The 20,190-nt window shown below is 38.0% G+C and overlaps 1 protein-coding gene across 7 annotated transcripts in view; it reads left to right on the top strand.

Annotated features, from left to right (window-relative positions):
* Nucleotides 1-20,190, top strand: part of SLC25A13 (solute carrier family 25 member 13) — a 97,534-nt gene that overhangs the window by 36,381 nt on the left and 40,963 nt on the right. For all 7 annotated transcript variants that reach the window (XM_071735278.1, XM_071735279.1, XM_071735276.1 and 4 more), the window contains 3 exons: nucleotides 11,842-11,981; nucleotides 18,352-18,498; nucleotides 20,042-20,180. In XM_071735278.1, the coding sequence (XP_071591379.1) occupies nucleotides 11,842-11,981; nucleotides 18,352-18,498; nucleotides 20,042-20,180 (426 nt within the window). The remainder of the gene's footprint in view (nucleotides 1-11,841; nucleotides 11,982-18,351; nucleotides 18,499-20,041; nucleotides 20,181-20,190) is intronic.

Below are 20,190 nucleotides of genomic sequence, written 5' to 3'. Positions count from 1 at the left end.
ACTTAATGAAACATACTTGTGGTGTAGTGTGTGTTTTCTTGGCTCTGGGGCATTTTTTAAGATGTCCTCTGATTCAACATGAAGCTGTTCAAAATGAATGCTGTGCCATTTTGCTAAATATGAGCATGATGTAAAATAAGTCAGTCCTTTACTTTTTAAAAAACTGAAAAAACCCTGAACACCTTAAACTCAGCAAAAATGTCAAGAGAATGGGGTACCCAAAACTGGAATTGTTGCTTTTTTGATGTAACAGCTGCAGGAATGAGCAATGTATTCTGCTTTTGTCTCAAAACAAAACTTAATGTACATGTAGACAGCAGCTATCATGGGTCTTTGTTTCTCTTATTAATTATAGAATCACAGAATCATTTTGGATGGAAAAGGCTCTCAATATCAAGTCCAAAATAATGGTACAGTTCTTACATAGATAAACACGTTAATTAAGGATATGTCTTACTAGGCACTCCTGTTTGCTTATCTGATGCTTGAGCTGCCTGAATACTTGTTAGTAAACTTTCTAAAAGCATACAGCTCTTAGGAGAAGTTTAAATAGCTAGACACTTATTGTAATGAGCTTCAGAGTTTTTCCTCTTATGATAATGCTCCGATACTTTTTCAGTATACAAATAATTATTACAGGAGTCTCACAATTGTTTTCCTGGCCAAAGCTTAGGTTCAGACTGTGTGAGCTAACTTGCTTTTATTACAGAGGATTATTTATTTTATATCTTGCCCCATGTGACTTGGCACTTCCTCTGGGACCTGTAATTCTTTTTATTTTTTTCTTCTGCAAACAGCTAGCTTAGTGATTCCCAACGTGGTACACTCAATATCATGAAAAGCAAGGAAAACCTAAATCTGAACTATCAAAAGAAACTGTTGAAGTTATAAGCTTTAGTCACTTGATAAATTCCAATATTCAGTATTTCTCAGTGAAAGTTCCATTGTTGATTCAAATTGATTAGAAGCCAATTATAGCTTGTGACGTGTTAGGTTTTACCTACACAGTGAAACAATTGTTTGTTTATAAGTGACAATTGCCTTGACATGATGATCCAGATGGCAACACTGCAAATGGAGATTTGCTTAGGCTCTGATATTTTTGTTGTTTGTACTGGGTTTTGCACAAATAATGGCCAGTTTTAATTAAGAGAGGATATAAAGCAAGCTGGTAGTAAATTCTTTTTTTTTCAGAACAATTTTTGAAGTCTTCTTGATACTGTTTTCAGAGAATTTAATTTCTAGATGTGTGTCAGCTTGGCAAGTTTTTCTTGTTTTATTTTTTCTTTTAACTAACAGATTTTCATTAAGTCATCCTAAGTAAAACAAAGTCTGTTTAGTCACAAAGTCAATCAGTCATTTTGTATACTCCATCCTTTTTCACAGCTGAGTTTTCTGAAAAATCCTGAATTGAAATTTGGTGTTTTGGTTTGTACTTTGTTGTTAGTTTTGGTTATTTTGCTTGTTTTTTTTTTTTAAAAAAAATCCCACTGAAAAACATTAAGCTGAAAGCTGAACATATTTCTTGCTCATTACCAAAACCCAGGGATTGATCATAGAATCATCAAACACTTTAGGCTGGAAGGGACTGTGGCATCCATCTGGCTCAAAACCTGGCTTGGCCATCAAGACCAGGTTGCTCCGGGGTAACATCCTATTAATGTTTTAAATACCTCTGAGGATGGAGACTCTGTAGCCTCTATGAGCAAGTGCTTGTCACTTTTTGTGACAAATAGGTTCTGGGTGCCTAGTTGGGATTGCCCATGTTCCTGATTGCATCCATTGCCTTTTGTCCTTGCACATCTCCATCTTCCTTTCACCCTCCAGCAGGATGGTTGTAGACAGCACTCAGGTCCTCCTTTAGTCCACCTTTCTCCAGGCTGAGAAAACCCCATAGCTTCAGCCTCTTCATGCATGCTGTGTGCATCAACCTCTGACTATCTTAGCTGGGGAAAATATGACGGGTATTTTATTTTAGTTAGTCAGGTTATGTTTTTTACCTTGGTGGAAGTGATCTGTATTTGTTTTGTTTTTAATATTTATCTTCAGGGCAAAAAGGGTAAATTTAGTTTTTATTCCCTCATGGGGCCTAGTGCTTTCCAAACCTGTGGTCTTGCAGTTTGTTGCTCACTTCGAAGGAGACCAGAAAAAGTAATAAAGGTATGTAAGACTGATGCCAGTAAACTGAAATTATGGTTGTCCACAGCTCAAGTAAAAATATTTTAAAGGGATGGCATATTGGAAAAATGTTGAAAACCTTTTCTGTAAGCCAGTTTTGTAATACTCCACGTATAACTTCATCTTATTTCCCCTTACATCCAAGGAGGACAGAAGATGCAGACAAGCAGTCTTAGCCACTGAGAGTGATGGTACTCTTGGAAAGATCCTGGTTAGCAGAGGCAGCAGAAGTGCTCAGGTATCAAAATTAAAAGTCAGGGCCAAACTGGATTGGGTGGTGTATGGATAAGTCATGAGGAAGTGAATTTGTAATTTTTAGACTTGACAAGAGCACAAACAACCCAAGCTGGGGAAAGGTAAGAGTAGAAAAGAGTGAGAACATGTTCAGGAGAAGGATAAAACTTGAAGAATATCATGGATCTTTTGATCCAAAAAAATTACAAAGACACAAGCATGTTCTTGTGATAATGTTTCACTGATATAAAATTAGCCTGTAAGTCTGCTCTGTCCTTGTTTCAAAGTTCAGCTAGGGCAGTGAAGGTACAACAAAGTGAACTTTCTTCTGTAGGTAAGGCCTCTCTCACAAAAGGGAGAGCATGCTGAAGTTATGGTTAGGAATCACACTGGATTTCAGTGTTTTCTGGGGGCTTCTGGGGATTTCTTGATTATTGTCATCTTTAAACTCTACCCACGACAACAAAAGGACATTTGGTTAGCAGTGATGTTCTCTGATCTCACGTCTGTGTACAACCGGTGCTGTACAGCCTTTGCTGCTGCTTCCAGCCACAGAATGGATGTGGTTCACATATGAACAGAAAGCAGCCACTGGTGGTGAGGGACTGCAGGCAGCCTCCTGCTTCTCTCCTCTGCTGGGACTGCCTCTGAGGGCACCCTATTGGGGTTGTCATGCTACAATCCCTTTTCTGCCTGGAGATGTGCTGAGTCAACCAATTCATTTTAAGAGGGCAGCCCAACAGCATTTGTTGCTTTTGCTTTCCAGTGGTGTGTGCCAGATGTCAGTATGTAACATTGAGGTGAAAAACCATTGTGAAGGCATCCATTTTTTGATATATGTGGACCTTAGTGGCACTTCTTTAAATTATCAGTTTGCATTTATCAAAAGGAACACCCTGATTTTTGAAACTTTTAAAATGACTTAAGAGAAGTATTTTCTAAGGAAGTGAATACAGACGCACACCAGTATCAGGCTGGCATGCATGTATGGTGCCTTGTCAGAGATCAGAAGAACTGTTGCAGTTCAGTGGGTCAAAAATCCACTTTTTATGAAAGACTAACTGTAGATTTGCACAATTGACTACAGTGGCTCCAATTTTAAAAGATAGAGGTAACAGAGAGCACTTCAGTCGCTGGGATAGTTTGGGAATACTACATGCTCAGATAACTAAAATATTGTGTGTTCTGCTGCTAGTTCATGCTATTTAAAAAGAAAAAAATAGATGTGGAAAAGGTGGGGAAAAGCCAATTTGAGAGTAAATTTTGTCTGTATGACAAAAATGGTCATACAGATGACCATTGGTTAACAGTAAGGTGAGGGTTAGCCATCTATCATGTGTTGAGGAAAAAAGAAAAGTAACACAGGATTACTAGGCTGCATTTCAGTAGGAACCAGAAGCTTCCATGCCAAAAAATACTTAAGCTGAGGCAGCAGCAGGTTAAGCACTTTAAGCTTGTTTTTTTATTTTAATTTTTTTCCCCATCCCTTTTTCAAATTGTCCTCAAATTGCAGACTAGAAGGTAAAAGCGTCAGAAGGCCCTGAGAGCTTGGGAAGTGTTTTGTTACTGCAAATTTTAATATGAAATTTCAAGCAGCAAAATACATATACTTTTGCAATGTGTGCAATTTAGCTTTCTAAATTGGAAAATCTGCTGTTACCTAGCAGTTAATGATTATTTCTTCCAACATTTGGAATGCAGGACCCAAATTGATAAGCTGATAAAAGAAAACAAAAGTGGTAACACGTTGGAAGTGCTCAAAGTGAGAATTACAGTTTCAATAGGTTTGGGGGTAGATAGTTAGACATTTTAATTGAACTAAAATAGTTTTATGCTAATACCGTACTGTTGTGGGAGTACATTTTGTGGTGCATTTGAAATTGAAGTATTTAAGTGGGGGAAAATGTATGTTAATGCTTTGCAAGAAAGAGATTTTTTAAAAAATATATATAACATCTATCTAAGCAAAATAGCTGTTAAAGAAATAGATCTCTCAAGTCTGTATTGGAGAGTAAAGCATAAATTTTAGGATAATTTTTTTGAGCCAGGAGTTTGCTTTGATCACTGTTATTGGTGTACTAAACTACTATAGGAAACAATTGTGAATTCTGACCTAAGTTTGTATTCCTGGACAACTACACTGCAGTCAGCCCCTGAGAGTGCAAAGAAAGGTGTTGAGTCACTGCGTATTTTGAAGGTCCTGTCTTTTTAACTTCTCCATGATAGGGATGACAGAAATGAGTCCAGATGATGATTTCACTTATCCATGTGGAAACAGGGACATTGAATTTGATATGACAGTTTTGGTTACACACAAGCAACACTGGCTTATGTTAAGTAGTGGAAACCTCTGCTTCTCCATTCAATCCAAAAACTGGACTAGGTCAACATTGCTAAATTAGTGAAAATTACCATTTTATTATTTGGGTTTAATGTTGATTTTGGGGATTTTCTCTGAACTTGGAATAACTAGTCCTAATAGAAAATAGACTACCACTTAGACATGTGTGCGCACACAAAATTATTAAAAGAAGTTAATTCAGGTACTTTTAGGTGTTTATATGCAGGTCAATATGTGCAGCCGTGTTTTTCAGGTGCACATGAAAGTGATCTTTGTCTAAATGGATCAGGTGCACAAATGGATCTTTTCAATGAATCTGTTTTAAAACAGTATCACTACCATATGTTTGGAACACAGATGACTTGCATTGACCTTAGCTGCTATCTTTTTTCAAATCAACCCCACCCCTGGCTTCTTGAGTCATTTAATCCAGTCTCATTATCTTCAAATTATGTGCTCCATTTCTACTGTGCTATCTTCACTCTGAGTATTCTACCAGATACTTTCCTAGTAATATTTTAAGAAGGAAAGAATATAATATAATTTAATGTGATTTTTAAAAATATATAATTGCAGAATAGGTTGTGGTCAATGTTTTGCAAGGAATTAAGAGGCAGTGAAAAGAATTAGCATACTTTTCAGGGCTTCTAACCTATGGAAGAATGTGGCTGTAATGACCTTTCTTCCTCTTTACTACTTTGCTGAGGGAAGTTGAAGGGATAAATATCTTTCCCTTTCTATCCTTAGTAATCAAATAATCAATCTGTTACTTATTTTACAGCAAGGCCACTACAAACCTTCTTCATCCCATTTCTTTGACAAAGCAGCAGGGTCATCAAGAAGGTGATAGTAGTTCTTTTTTTTCCAAAGTAGTTCGTGTTTTCCAAATAGAAAGTCATAGCTGTAGAACAGTCCTAGTACCAGAATGTGGAAAGATGGAAATAAACTCTAACTTGTGCTTTTGAAGGACTCAACAGTAAATAAAAAACCCCAACAGAATAAAAACTCAAACCCAACAAAACAAAAACCCAAACCTTGGATAAACCTGAACAATTTCAGTAAAACAAGATAATACAAAATATTGAGTATTTTTAACATGTTTAACATACATGTCTCCGTACACCTGGGCTCTTGCACAAGTTTATTATGCATTTTCTGAGGCCAGAAGCATCAAGGCCTGGTGGCTTTGCCAGGCAGGTGAGCCTGCAGCTCAGTGAGGGTGCTGAGAGGCTGGGGCATGGGCAGAGAGCACCCAGGAAGAGGTGCAGTCCCATGCTGCATGAGCAGGTCCAGTGACTGTCACCAGCATCAGCAGAGTGGAATGAATACTGTGCAAGTCTACAGAGATGAGGCAGGTCCAAGGTCAAGTCAGGGATGGCCAAGTCAGGGATTTGGGGTCCAAAGTGCATGGGCATGCAGAGGCATTCCTATAGGGTGGCTGGGGCAAGGAGGACCATGGACCTGAGGTGATGCTTGTCCCAGCTTTTTCTCACACGGCTCTTTGCGTCGACCCTGATCCACATGGTTGTGGGTGAGGCATGGGGGAGAGGTTGCAGAAGCTGGTGTTGCACTCAGGGTCATAAAGATTATAGAAAAATTTAGAGTTCTTTCATATTATCAATGAGGATCCATTACAAAGCTTGTGGAAATCATTCTGTTCTCATCTCCACTAAGCTTTAGGTCAGGTCTTACTTGGCAGAAAGGTGGTGGGGTTTTGTAGTCACAGTAGTGGAACAGCTACTCTTACCCAATATTTTAGCCTGACAAGCTGGACTTCCTTATTTGCCTTTTTTTCTATTTTTCAAATAGGATTTATTTGAAATTAGTTTTTTAAAATGCACTTTTCTATAACAGTCTTTTAAAGGAAATTGTTTCGAAATGCATGAATGGAAGTGCCTTACCATTAACAAAAAAACATTAACAAAAAGCCACAACATGAATTTATAAAGGTTTGAGCAGAAAGACAGGGATTTGAATATTCAGGTTTAAAAAACCTTATCTCTTTATGCTAAAATATCTATTCCACAATTTTTGCATTAATTTTACTTTGTTTAGTCCATGCTGTATCTATAATGCTTGTGTGTTCCTCTTTAGGGCCCTAAGTATGATGAATATATATTCATGTCTTTTCAAATTTGTCCTTTGTTTTCCTCTTTGCAGAAGGTACCTGTGTTCTTTACAAAAGTTCCTATTACCTATATCATCAGGACAAATGTTATTTTTTATCAAGACCCAAGGTTTTGGTACAGTATTTCTTTGTCATGCACAAATTGCCTGCATGCATAAAGATATGCAACATATATAACATGTACATAGCATATAAACTAGAGAAAATAAAGGCAATTATAACAGCTTTTTTAAGGGAAGTATTGCAGCTATTTTGTAAGGGGGGTCAGATTTTGGTAGATTATAATGGATTTTTTTTCTGGATGTGCATTAGTATTAACTTTATTGAACTGAGCAACAACACTGCATTTATTCTAAATAAAACTTGCAGATATTTGTGCAAATAAGCAGTTTGAAAGAATTTCAGCTTTAATACATCAGCTATTTAGGTGCTGTAGTTTGTAAAGATTTTAGTAGGTTGTTCTATCCTTTTACAATTCCAAATTTCCAAATAGATAATTTTCATTTGGGGAATTCAGTGGTCTTTGTTGTGTCATAAGAATCTGTGTTTATTCCAAAGCACTCTTTATTTCTAGTTATAATTTTTACCACAGTATGGAACTGTGAACATAGTATACTTGTTTGTACAGTAAGCATTTCAGCACAGATACTGGTACACTGGAGAGAAGAAAGTCCCCAGGACCCAAAGGACAAAACACACCCACTATAAACCAGCAGGCAGTTCACCTGGAGGGAAAATAGAATCTCTTTTATACAGTGATCAGAAATCAGAAGCCAATGACAAGGTATCCATTCCTTAATGAGAGGTAGCATGGCGAAAACCAACAATTTATTACAGAACTCTGCAATTTATTTTAAAACTGAGTTTTAAAGTTTTGGGTTTTGTTTTGTTTTTTAAAGATTGACAGAAATGACAGCATGGATTTCTAAAAATGAATATTTTAAATCTTCTCCTTCAAGCTACTGCTTGTTTTGCTTTCCAACAGCTCTGGTTCAAACAGTGCAAACACAGAAACAGTTGTGTCTTGCTAGTTTTTGATCAAGTTGTCTCTTACAAATCCAGACAGTGTAGCATTGACATTTTTTCTTTAAAAGAAACCAAAACAAATAACCAGTGTTTAAATATGGATTTCAAAGCTTCAGTTTATCAGATTTTTTATTAAATTTTGGTTTAGGATTACGCCACAGTTATCCAGAGAGTTTGTGGAACCTCCATCATGCTCAAACCTCAGCTGGTCATGGACCTGAGCAGCCTGAACTGGTTGGACCTGCTTTGGCAGGATGTTGTACCAGATGACATTCAGATGTCCTTTCCATCATAAATTATTCTGTGACTCTGTGAAACTAGTTCCTTTGAAAAAAGGTCTAAACATACAAAAGAACTTCTGGCTACTTAAGGACTGCTGCTGCTCTCTTAACTGTGTTAAGTTGCTGAACTTGTGGATAGCCATGGTACTTTAGCTGCAGGTTTAAGGTAAAACTACACTTTAAGATTGTCCATTTTTTATTTCAATACTGAACCTAGATTATTAGGAGATGATATTGTTAGATCTGAACAATAACTTGGAGTGAGTTCTGGTATGTAATTGCATACATTTTGGTGGTTAAATCACAGGCCATAGCACTTAAGGTTTGTGCATGGAGCATGAAAGGTCTTTAATGTCTGCATCAGGCACTCTGACTACAGGTAAGATGAGTCAGTGACAGTGGTGTGGATAAATGGGTTATGACACTATCAAGGAAAGAGGAAAAATGCTGTCCACTGAACGTGCATAGGAAGTTAAGAACCATAAATAGTTGTGAAAAGGAAGTACAGGGTATATGTAAAAAAGCAGTGGCAAACAGGGTACTATGTCTCATGCCATCAAGGACTCAGTAGAAGCACAGTAAGTAGGTAATCTTCCAGTCAGCTACCTGTACTCTTTAATCCAACATGCACTGTCAAAAAAGCACCTGCTATTCATTGCTAAGGCATAATGGTATCAATATACAGGATTATTTTGAAAAGATCAACTAGTGTAGGGAGTTCTCTTGCTATTGTACTAAATACAGTAATGTGGTATCCTGCATTTACCAGTCATAGCAAAAATACATCTTCTGCTTGGACTGTTTGGAAGGGTATTTGTATGCACACGAACTTCTGAAGCATGCATGTAGCCTTTAATCTCTAAAATAGAGGAGGGAATGCAAAGGCCCTGTATATATATATGTCTTACTATATTCCTACTTGGCTTGATGAGTTTTAAAGTTCCATTGCTGTGAGTTCCTTCACCCTTTGTAGTGCCAATAATTAAACATTTTATTTAGTCTGAAAATACCATTCTTTTCACTTCTTGATTTTCTTGATCTGGAGTTTTTCTTTTGGGCCTCAACTAAGGAGGATTTACAAGGCATAGAGTTAGGGGAGCAAGATGTATTGTTCCTCCAAGATACCTTGTGTATGATAGCTAATTAAAATAAAGTTACAGTGGCATAATCAGAGGACACTCTGTAACTTTCATATGTTAACAAGTTGAAGTTGAGAATGTGAAGAGTCTGGCCTCATCAAAAGGAATTTGAGACTGCTTTTATAGTAGCTAAGGTTTTCCTACATCCCTGCATCAACCAAGACATTCCTAATCAAGTTCCTAATTTCATCCAGATAATATAAGTGTCTTGCTCTGGGGAAATTCAGGAGATGGGATGAGAGAGAAAAAGGAAACAGATGAACATTCTTCCTGCTGGCTCCCTTCTTTGAGAGGTGGGGAAGGAAGTCTTGAGAAAAACAGGACCTTCATAGAGTGATCTCCAATGACATATGGTAAAGTGCTTTAAGCACCTTGTTAGTAGGAAACATGTTAAATAAAAGACATCCAGAAGAGGGACAGGACCTCACCCCGAACCGATTGGCTTTTCCTCCTGTTGCCCTGAGAGCAGAATTTTGCTCCTGGAGAATGCTGGCAGACAAGATAGATCCAAGCTGGCTGTAATGGAACTTGAAGACATGAATGCACAATGTTGTCCTGGGGCACTGTCTGACATTGCTTGAAGAAAATTCTCATAGGACATTAGGGCTTGAAGTTCTGAATTTTAACAATTTGAGGTTAAGTGGGGCCAGTCTTTCTGTTCATAAGTTAAATCCAACTTGCTCTTTCACCACTGATTCCCTGGGATCAGTGAGTGGGTGGTGTGTTTTTAAAGATGAAACTACTGGCAGTGCTGAGGGATGGGAAAAGGTTCGCAGTATCATCTCTGCTCTCCCTATGAATCTCAGAGTATGAACAGCCTTCATGCTTTAGAACAAACTGTCCCTGGGGGTAACACCAACTGCAGTGCTTCTGGTCTGTGCAGCAGGACACTGGTCCCTTTCACCTCCTTGGGACAATTTTTTCCTATGTCTTTATCCTTCAGATACTTGGGCACTTTCTGGCATTTTCCTAGCTCTCAGTTATTTGCACCCTGCTTTCACTTTTTCCTGCTTCCTTGCCTCAAAACGGGAATTTCACCCTGGCTGGTTTTCCCTAGGTCAGCAGAACTGCTGCTGCGTGTGGCTGGCATGGTCTGGCTGAGAAGCCACAACCCAAGCTGCGCAGGAGACGGGACCTCACGGCTCCAAGGAGTCGGCTCCCACCTTTGCTTGTGGCGCTGGGGTGAGCTGGCAGGCGGCTCCCAGGGCTGCCTGGTAGGCAGAGGCTGGCTCCAGAGAGGTGGCTCCAGAGAGGTGGCTCCCAGCTTGTTCTGCACACAAAGCTCTGCTGATTTCCTTGCCCCTAGGCACCAGCCACGCTTGGGAACTGGCTTCCAGCCCTGCTGTTTGCAGAGACAGACACAGAAGCTCTGGGTTTGGGCTCCTGGTCTTTTTTTTTTTTTTTTCACAAAGGGTGAAGGGAGCAGAAGACCAGCTCCTGGCCCTGCCTGTGGGTAGGGAGTGTCTCCTGGGAACCAGCTCTCCGTGCCCACAGGAACTCTCAGGAGACAAGGAACGGTCTCTTGGCTGGGGTTGGAAAAGTTGTACAGCAATTAGGAAGATAATTGTAAATGGGAACCTCTGGCCTTGAGCTTGTCTTTGGAAGATATCTTTGCCCTATAGTTTGGGCTGAGACAGACTCACACTGAAGTGGGTGCTCTCATGGGATGCAAGAACTTCCTCACATCTTATTGCTCTTTCCTTTAGATAAAATAGGTACAGTCCAGTTCTAGCAATGTATGGTCCTTTTCACTGACTGTACAACTTGTTGAGTTTCAAATAGTTGTTTCTTCACCAAAAATGCCATGTATTACCAAAAAGTTTGCCAAACCATTGGCTAGGTATGACTACTAAAATGAACTAAACTATGGAGCTTGCATTTAGGTGTAATCAAGTAAACCTGTCATGCTGCCCCCCTCCTTGCTGTAGAGATCTAGGATTAAAGTCTGCTGAGTGCTGGTGGTGGTGTTGTGTTCCTTCCTGCCATACCCTCCCCAATCCCCTGACTTGCTTTTCACTGCTTGTTAAGGTACCTACAGAAAAGTGGATCTTGAAATACTGGTGTTTTTGTAGTTGATTTGTTTGAATATGGAGAACTCTGGGAATAATACAAAAGTCTGAATTGTAGTGACACAGAACTTTCATTGTTAGCAGCTTGAAAAGATTACACTGAAAATTGGTTAGCTTTAGTCATCTTATAAATGGTCTTTCAATTTTAATCTTTTCTTGCTTCACTTTGAAATTTGAAATATCTAGTCAAGTCTCTTCTAATCAAATGCTGGAGCACAAAACTTCACAAATAAAGAGATTATTCAGAGATTATACTTGTGAACTTCTAATTTGTTATGATTTCGGTAAACAAAAAAACAAGGTTTGCTTTGCAATATGTTACTAATTTGTAGCCTACAGTATTGCTTTCCTGTTAGAAAATATCATATTGGTTTTACTTTTATAAATGTATGCTTGTATCTCTTCTTATTTTGTTATTAAATGAACATTTTTCTTTTCTTCCCAGAGGATGCTAAGCAAGTTTTTGGCCAGACCACAATTCATCAGCACATTCCGTTTAACTGGAATTCAGAGTTCGTACAGCTGCATTTTGGAAAGGATAGAAAAAGACATCTAACATATGCGGAGTTCACCCAGTTTTTACTGGTGGGTCTAATACAATACGCTTAGTCAACTTTAATAAGGAAAATGGAAGAGTCACAGTAGTTGCAAACTTGCCAAATACCACACTGGTAGAGAAGTTGCAAAATAGACTGTAGAGCATAGGCTCTTACAGTCAGAGTGCTGGACTTTAATATTGCCTTGATAAATAGGATTTGCTTGTGGTAAAAATGCTGACTGAGGCTAGCTGGTTTTTTTTTTCCCTTTTCTTTCATTTTGGGCATGTGTGTGCAGAAGGTGATATTTTCACACTGTTGTATAGATAGAGACATGAAATAAAAAAAACAAGACTTGAAAATGTCCTGTATATTTAAATCACAGGAGTCAAAGAATGCTAAACAACAGAACCAAACATTTTGGATCCGGTTGCCAGACTGGTATTGGATCAGCTTTTTTACCAAATTTGTATTTAATTCAGTGCTGATATCCAATGAGAATGTTGTTTTGCTGCAAGTAATTTTGACCTTTTTTGAATTAAGATTGTCTCAGGAAAATGTGGTATATAAAGAATAAAATGCAATCTTTTACAAGGAATTCTTGGCTAATAATACTTTAAGGTACTTGGTTACAGACAAAAATATTGGGCTAATAAAAAATGAACAGGTTATCTGTATTCCAGCAGTAGTGTTAAAAAGTTCTATAGGAAAAGTGATCCTTGGAGCAGTAAAATATGTGAGTTTCTTATTTGTATTCTGTCTGAATACCTAATGCCTGTATTAGTATTTACACTAGAGAGTTTTAAAATGGGAACCTCCTTCAAGACTGCAAGGTGTCTTTTTTCCTTGTTTACACAAGTATGTTAGTTCACAGTGGGAGGTGGTATCATTTTGATGAGGAATAATTAAGATAATGCTATTGAGACAAATGTTTCAAATTGACTTTGTAGAACAGAGCCTAATTAGCTGTGTATGAAGAGGACGTCAGATATCACATGATTAAATTATATTCCCCTTGGTTTTGTATTGACTATTGTAACTTCAAAGTAGCTAAGACATAGACTGGTTTTGTGACAGAACAGTGACCTAGAACCTCTTTTGGATAAAAAATGAAATGTTACTGGTGTCCATGTATCTTGATTTTGATGGATTAAAACCACAGTCTTAACAGAGGAAAACTTGAAGAAAAACCTAGAATGAAAAAAAGGACACTTTTTGCAGGACAAAGTACAAAACAACCCTCCCAAAAGAATGTTGGAAGGGAGAGCAGTGAGGGCAGTTGGAGACACAACCTCATACTGAGGTATTTGGAAGATTTGAATTATTTCTTTGTGTCTTTGGGTTCTTTCATGTTTTTTTCTTTGAATTAGGAAAAGCAAGAGCTCAGGCAGCAGTTTTCTAACTTTGGAGATGAGTTCTAGCTACTAGGCTTTCTCATCCTGTGGAGGGGTGTTTCTCTTTCCTTGTTTAAACTGACTTGTCTTGTATGTGATCTTGTATGTGAGAATGGTGTTTGATTTGGTGTGTCTTGCCCTGCCTTGTTTGTGTGTTTTTTAGCCAGCTCTGCTGCAAAAGTGGAGACTAGCTAGTTGCAGTGCAGAGTAAAAGATTGTGTTGGGACACATCAGTCATCTTCATGAGCCCTTTTGGTGATGATGGATTATATGGATGATGATTCTGGGTGTCCTGGGAGGTTAGATGCATTCAGGAAAAGTTCTAAGGCTGCTAATAACGATCCTCTCAGTGTTGCTTTAGGCAGCAAGGACTTTCATATTAATTATTGCCCTAAGATTCTGCTGAAGCTGTCTGCTACTGGTACAGTCTGTTAGGATGCTCAGTCAGTCACAGTAATTGAGTACATCTGTTTACCCATTTTCTAGCACTGTAAGTCTTTGAAACATCTAAGTTTCCTTGCTGATATTTGGCTTGTGGCATTGTACTATAGAGACTGAGGTTTGGGTGCAGAAATGCCTCTCAGCACAAATTGGAGAGTTAATGTTCACATGCCCAGAACTATTCCTTTAAGGTCTGTAACCTTTGGTGCTCTGCCTTTTCTTCTGACATTCTGTGTGTGCATGAGTCAGTCTCCTTGGTCTGATGTCTAGACCTTGGACCTTAGACACCAGGAGACCACAGTGGATGCCAAATTACCTTTCTGAATTCCTGATGTGTTAATGCTCTTTACATTGCACTTAATATGGACCAGATGGGTCTGTAAAATGCTTCAGGTACTGCTTTGTAAATACAATGCAATTTGCAACTTTAATGAAATAATCCAGCCAGATTCAAATTCATTCACATTGGGTCCTATTATGCCCCATAAAATTGTTACATACTCATTATCTGTCCCAGCATTTGGGCTAATCATCACTTCTGGCATAGCTGAAGGTATGTGGAAAACTACATTAGTACATTTTGTTCATGTACAAGGTGGATCTCTTCTGGTTAAATAAGAAGAGTTTATATGGGTTTCTGAATATATCCTGCCTGCACTTTTTTTGTCTGCTGTAATAGAGATGCCCAAAAGCAGAGCCTCCAAACTTCTTGGCTCTGTTACAGTTAACATCCTGTTTGCACCAACCCAGAGCTCAAGGTGTGTTGGTTTTACCCTTCTTCTCATTTTGCTAGCTTAAAATCAGCTCATGTAATGTGTATCCATCACATCCATATCTCTTTGCATATGGTCATGTTCTGTTGTCACCTAAGTGGCAAGTCTGCTTCATGAAGAGCAACGTTAGACCCATTCTCAGCATATGAAGTCTATGCTGCAAGATTAATTTTAATATGCTTATATGTGGGCCTGGTAAATCCATTTCCACATTGCCTGGGAATTTATATGTGCCCAGCAGATTAATTGATGAACTGGTACTCTTTATAACTGAACTCTGGGATCTACTTCAGTGGAAAGGATTGTGCTGTATGTGATGACTTGTAGATCCATTGGGATGGAACCCAAACATAAATTTCTAAATGGAATGTAAAGAAGCTTTTTATGAGCTCAGGTAAAATCTGTAAATAGGATATAATTTTATGAAAATACTGGTGCCAGCATGCCTGCCATGATGGGAAGATTAACTTTTCATGAAATATTAAGGTATCTTGGAGAATTCTGGACTTCCAGCAATAAGGGAGAAGGTTGTTTTCTAAGTATATCTAAGTAGTTTACAGAAAGTCTAGTCAGAGAAGGTTCTTTAGGATGTGTAATTTGTATTGCAAAGCAATGAAGATTGTATTTCTTTAAACCTTAATCTGTCTAGGTAAACAATATTGGACTGAAATAAGTGAAACAAAAATTATTGCAAGTCAGATAATGTCTTTAAACAGTACAACTTTGCTTTATTGTTTTTCAGTTTATTTTTAAGGTGGTATTTTTTTAATATTAGCTTTTTTTATTTTTTTATATTATATACACACCACAAACCATGTTAGGAACATCTTGGAGATTTCCCTGAGAATTTGCTAGTAGTTACTGAGCTGCATTTTGAAACTTAATCATGTTATGAGATGTCTCAACTTTCAGGCTTGGAGGCAGAGGGAATAGATAGCCTTTCTTTTGAGTTAAACACATTAAGGAGTTTATTACGTTATTATGCAACGTACACTGATTAAAGAAGTGGCATCTGTCTGGTTCTTTTGTGACAGACTTCATAGGTGAAATTTAGTTTTGTGACTGTATCACCATGTAATGGTCTGCATGTTCTTGTAGGCCATGTTGCTGCTGTGATCCTGGTTTGGGAATGTCTCATGGCTGAAGGCTCCTGTGGGGTTTTTTTCTGCTTGGTGCAACTGGAAGATGCATAGTGCAGCTCAAAATAAGCATAGCCCTTTGTGAGAAGGCAGGATGAATCCTCTGTGTCTAATTTGCAGTATGCTTAAACTATTTCATTTCTGAACTAAGAGGAGGCACGAAGAAGGAGCTCCAAGACTGGCAGCTTCCTACTCAGACTTGCTCTCTTGACAGCAACTCTTTCCTAGCTAAGAAGGGCATGGGCAAGTGACAGCACTGAGTCATTGACCATGTGTTTAACCACGTGGGATTATTCTCTCTAGAGGGTTCCACATATACCAACAAGTTTGAAAGGAATCATCTCAGCAAGGAGAAAACAGGGTGTTTGGGCCTGTACTCAGCTGCCTTTTTGCAATTGTCTGGGTGATGACAACAAACATGCACTTAATGCATCTCTGGAACATGAACCATGCTTTGCTTCTGTGGCGCAGCCTTGAGTGTCAGCCAAAGCCCCACCAGTTGTACATGTACCTCCAGACTCACTGATGGGTGTACACAGATGGTTATAGGTTGGAACTTTGCAAGTGGTGTCCAGTTTTTTTTTACTGCATTTTTTTTTACTGCATTTTAGTGCTGAATTTTGCCAGCAGAATGCTGCCAGCAGTTTCAGTGGTTAATTGAATGAGTGAAGGAGAAGAAAGCAACATTCAGTTTCCCATGTAATTCTTCTCCTAAATTCAATTTACTTTTTTTCTTTGGTAATGCTGACACTTAATGACAAACATTTTTGCTCATTTGTTCATATGCTCCTGCCTGCCAGGTGGTGAGTGTTTAGAGATACAAGAGTTATTATACCTAACTCTTCAGAGCTCTCTGCTTCCTGCATAACTGTTTGCTTCAGGCCAACAAACTTTTTTTGTGTTTTTGTGCTCCTCCCGCCTTAAACCTCCCAAAATTGCTTGCTTCCAAATTTCTGTTGAAATTATAGTCACAATTGGAGTGTAGCAAAAGTTACATGGCTGCATCCATGCAGAGTGAATATTATTGCTGGATTGTAACACCTCCACATAGGGGGTTGTAATGTAAAGGAAATGTGACAGAACTGAAATTGTAACACTTCAAATTATAACCCCCACATCAAAAGCAGAAATTTCTGAATAATTCTGTGAGTGAAGCAGTGTTGAAACACTGATCAATCCCTCCCCTCCTGCCGAATTTATTCAGAAGTTTTCATCATATCTTTGAGGTCAGGGTACAATATTTTAATTAGAAATTAGTGCTAAAATTGGAGAGGCTGAAATGAAAAGAAGCCTGGTTTGTGTGGCAGTGTACATCCATGGCATGAGCAGAAGGAAGGATGGCAGCTGAAGGTCTCTGGCAGGTCTGATCCTACTCTGGCTGAATTTGCCTTTTTCTTTCACTCTCAAATTCCTTTGAATGCTGCTGTGATACAAATATCAACTTAGATGAGAACTTCTTCACCATTAATTCTTCATGTTGGTGATTCCTGACTGGCATAAGTCTTGGCTCAATATGACTTACAAGGCATACATTTGCAAATATAATGGAAATAATAGAATAATCTCATGGTCTGCTGCAACACTTGCTTAGTATTGTTGACATACTTTTGCTCTGATTTTATTTTCTGAATAACTGATTATGCATATGTATTCAGAGTAAGCACTGTATTTCCAGTGTCATTTGTAAACCTTAAAATTAAAAGGGAGGACATGGTAATGATTTGTTTTCCTCCATTTGGCAAAGAAATCTAAATTGGGAAATTTAACTACATCACTAAAAGGTATTTTTTGTTTTGGCAAACCTGTAGAACTGAACATAAAGTTTGTATGTTTTATCAAGTTACTATCTATGCAGGATTGTTCCTTTTAAATGAAAAATAGAAAGCAGTCTAATGGTAATTTATGAAGAAAGGTGAAGGCCATAGTAGAAAAAGGTAAAGTCTTGAGACATCAAATGCCTTTTTTTTTTGCCTCAATCTCCCAGGGATACATTTGAATCACAAAATGAGATCATCAAGTGGTTTCAACAGATAATGCTTGTGATCTCTGCCTGTTACTACTGCTGAAATATTGAGAACAGATCTTTTATCAGTCGTGATACAAGGAGTTCTGAATTAAAATGCTGGTTTCTTTTGTAGAAAACTATATTTTTTAAGTGAAGATGCTTTTTGAGGGAATGTTATCATGATTAGTGGGTGCCTATGTGAAAATCTCTGATGATTGCAATCTCCTCATTCAAGGACTAGCAAATGCTTTTACAGAAAGTATTTTGACCTGCTCTGACACAGGTAGTAAATGGGATAATACACCTCATGGAACACTTTAATGTTCATGAGTGGGAGGTTATCTGCACTGGTGTATTGATACGTGCCCCCCATTTCTCAGTGAAAAGAATTGCATGTCCTGGTGTCCTGACAGCAGAGGGATCACAGTGGTTGTCCTATATATTGAGCTAAATTTTGGAGAGCATATGTGCCACCAACAGAAAAGGCTAAGAGTTATGCATACAATATCCAATATATCCAATTAAAATTAGATTACATGTAATTGTGTTTTTTAAGTATGAGATATCTTTTGGGATTGCATTGTATGAAATGTAGCTATTAAGGTACGGATTTTGAACCTAACCACTTTTTTTTTTTTTTTTTTTTTTTTCCCATGTATGTGTTCAGGAGATACAGTTAGAACATGCAAAACAAGCTTTTGTCCAGAGAGACAATGCTCAGTCTGGAAGAGTCACAGCTATGGACTTCAGGGACATTATGGTCACTATCCGGCCACACATGCTGACACCATTTGTAGAAGAATGTCTCGTAGCTGTAAGTAGCTCTGGTAGCCCATCTGGGAATGTATTTGCCTACAGATTTGGGATCCTTTTGTGTGTACCTCAGTGACTATCTGTGGCACGTAGTCCAGTTTGTAGATGTATATATTTAAGTTTAGCAGTTATTAGGTACACATATGAAAGCTAATCCATATTGCAAAATATGTGTCCTCTATGTTTTTGGTCTCCTGAGACAAATGATAAAGCAGAAAGATGGACCTTTTAATGGCCTACAAATGTAGAGTTTGTATTGACTGACTATTTTGAGTCATTCCATCATAGTAGATTATGTCAAATATGTCAAAATACTGTTGCATCCCACTTAGGAAGTCATCCTCAAAGGACTAAATTCTAAGCTCCCCAACTGTAAGGTCCCATGTGTCATTTCCGAAGCTCCTGGGATGGTACATTAACTGGAACATCACCCAAGGACACTCAGTGTATGTTAGCTGATAATTATTAGACTTGAGTGTACGCATTTTTTTTTCATTTTGAAGTGCATAAACCAAATTAGATATTACAATTCTGCAATTTCATTGGAAAAAAAAAAAGGGACACTTGCTTTGTCCACAGTTTCCGATATTGTAAATTTATATTAGCCCTTTCCAAGTAACCCAAAGTCTGGCACTGTCCAGGTTTAAAGAAATCTGGTCTGCTTTGATTTTTGAGGGACAGTTCCAGGAAGTTATCTGAAGTGATGAGAAGGGCAAGCCCTGTACAGAATATTGAGAGAAGCATACATTAAAAAGGATAGCCAGAAGACTGACAGTGAGATCGGATTCATCCAGTGTTGTTACCAGCTTTCCTGGATCATATACTGTCTTGTAAAACATAAGATTTTTGATTCTTCCTCAAGGTCAATTAAATTTTGGCAAGCTTATGCACTGTTTTCAGAAATTTACTTTATCACTGATCTCCTCCTTCAAATAGAGAATTGATCCAGTAACTTTTTTCTATGCACAGACTCAATACCACTTTAAAATACAGATTTAGGCTCAGTTCTCATTTGAGAATGAGTAACTGTTTGAACCTTACTGTTCCCATTTTGTTTGACTGCCTGACATGAGCCTGAGAGCTTAATGCTGATCTTCCATGACTTGAAATGCCTCTGAATTTAAATGTTTCAGTTGACCTTTTTCAGAATGTTTTGATTTTGTTGAAATCTTCTGTATAGTAATATACTTTAAATGTAGAAGTAGATTTTCTCATTACTAGAAATAAGCCAACTTATGAAACATTTCCAACTGAAGCAGTACTGAAACTTGAACTTTGTAAATTACTACTGGTTATGTTGTTATAATCCTGCATATGTATTTGTTTAGGTTTGGAGGGTGGGGAGGGTTTTACATTCTGGTCATGATTAGTTTCAGTAACATAAGGATCTTTCATAGTTTTCTTTATTTTTGTGGGTTTTTTTAAAAAGCAACCCTTTGCTACTGTTGCTCTTGTAAAATAATATTGTTTGAAAACTTTTATTTCAAGATTTTTGTTAGCATTATAACTGTCTCCTTTCTCTTTTCTTTTTTTACTGTCTCTAGGCTGCTGGAGGTACTACTTCCCATCAGGTCAGCTTTTCCTATTTTAATGGATTTAATTCTCTTCTTAACAACATGGAGCTCATTAGAAAGATCTACAGTACTCTGGCTGGAAACAGAAAAGATGTGGAAGTCACTAAGGGTTGGTAGAT

This window comes from Heliangelus exortis, chromosome 2 (assembly GCF_036169615.1).
Source record: "Heliangelus exortis chromosome 2, bHelExo1.hap1, whole genome shotgun sequence".
Taxonomy (NCBI): domain Eukaryota; kingdom Metazoa; phylum Chordata; class Aves; order Apodiformes; family Trochilidae; genus Heliangelus; species Heliangelus exortis.
The sequence above is the reverse complement of the archived record's forward strand: the minus strand, read 5'-3'. Positions and strand labels throughout refer to the sequence as shown.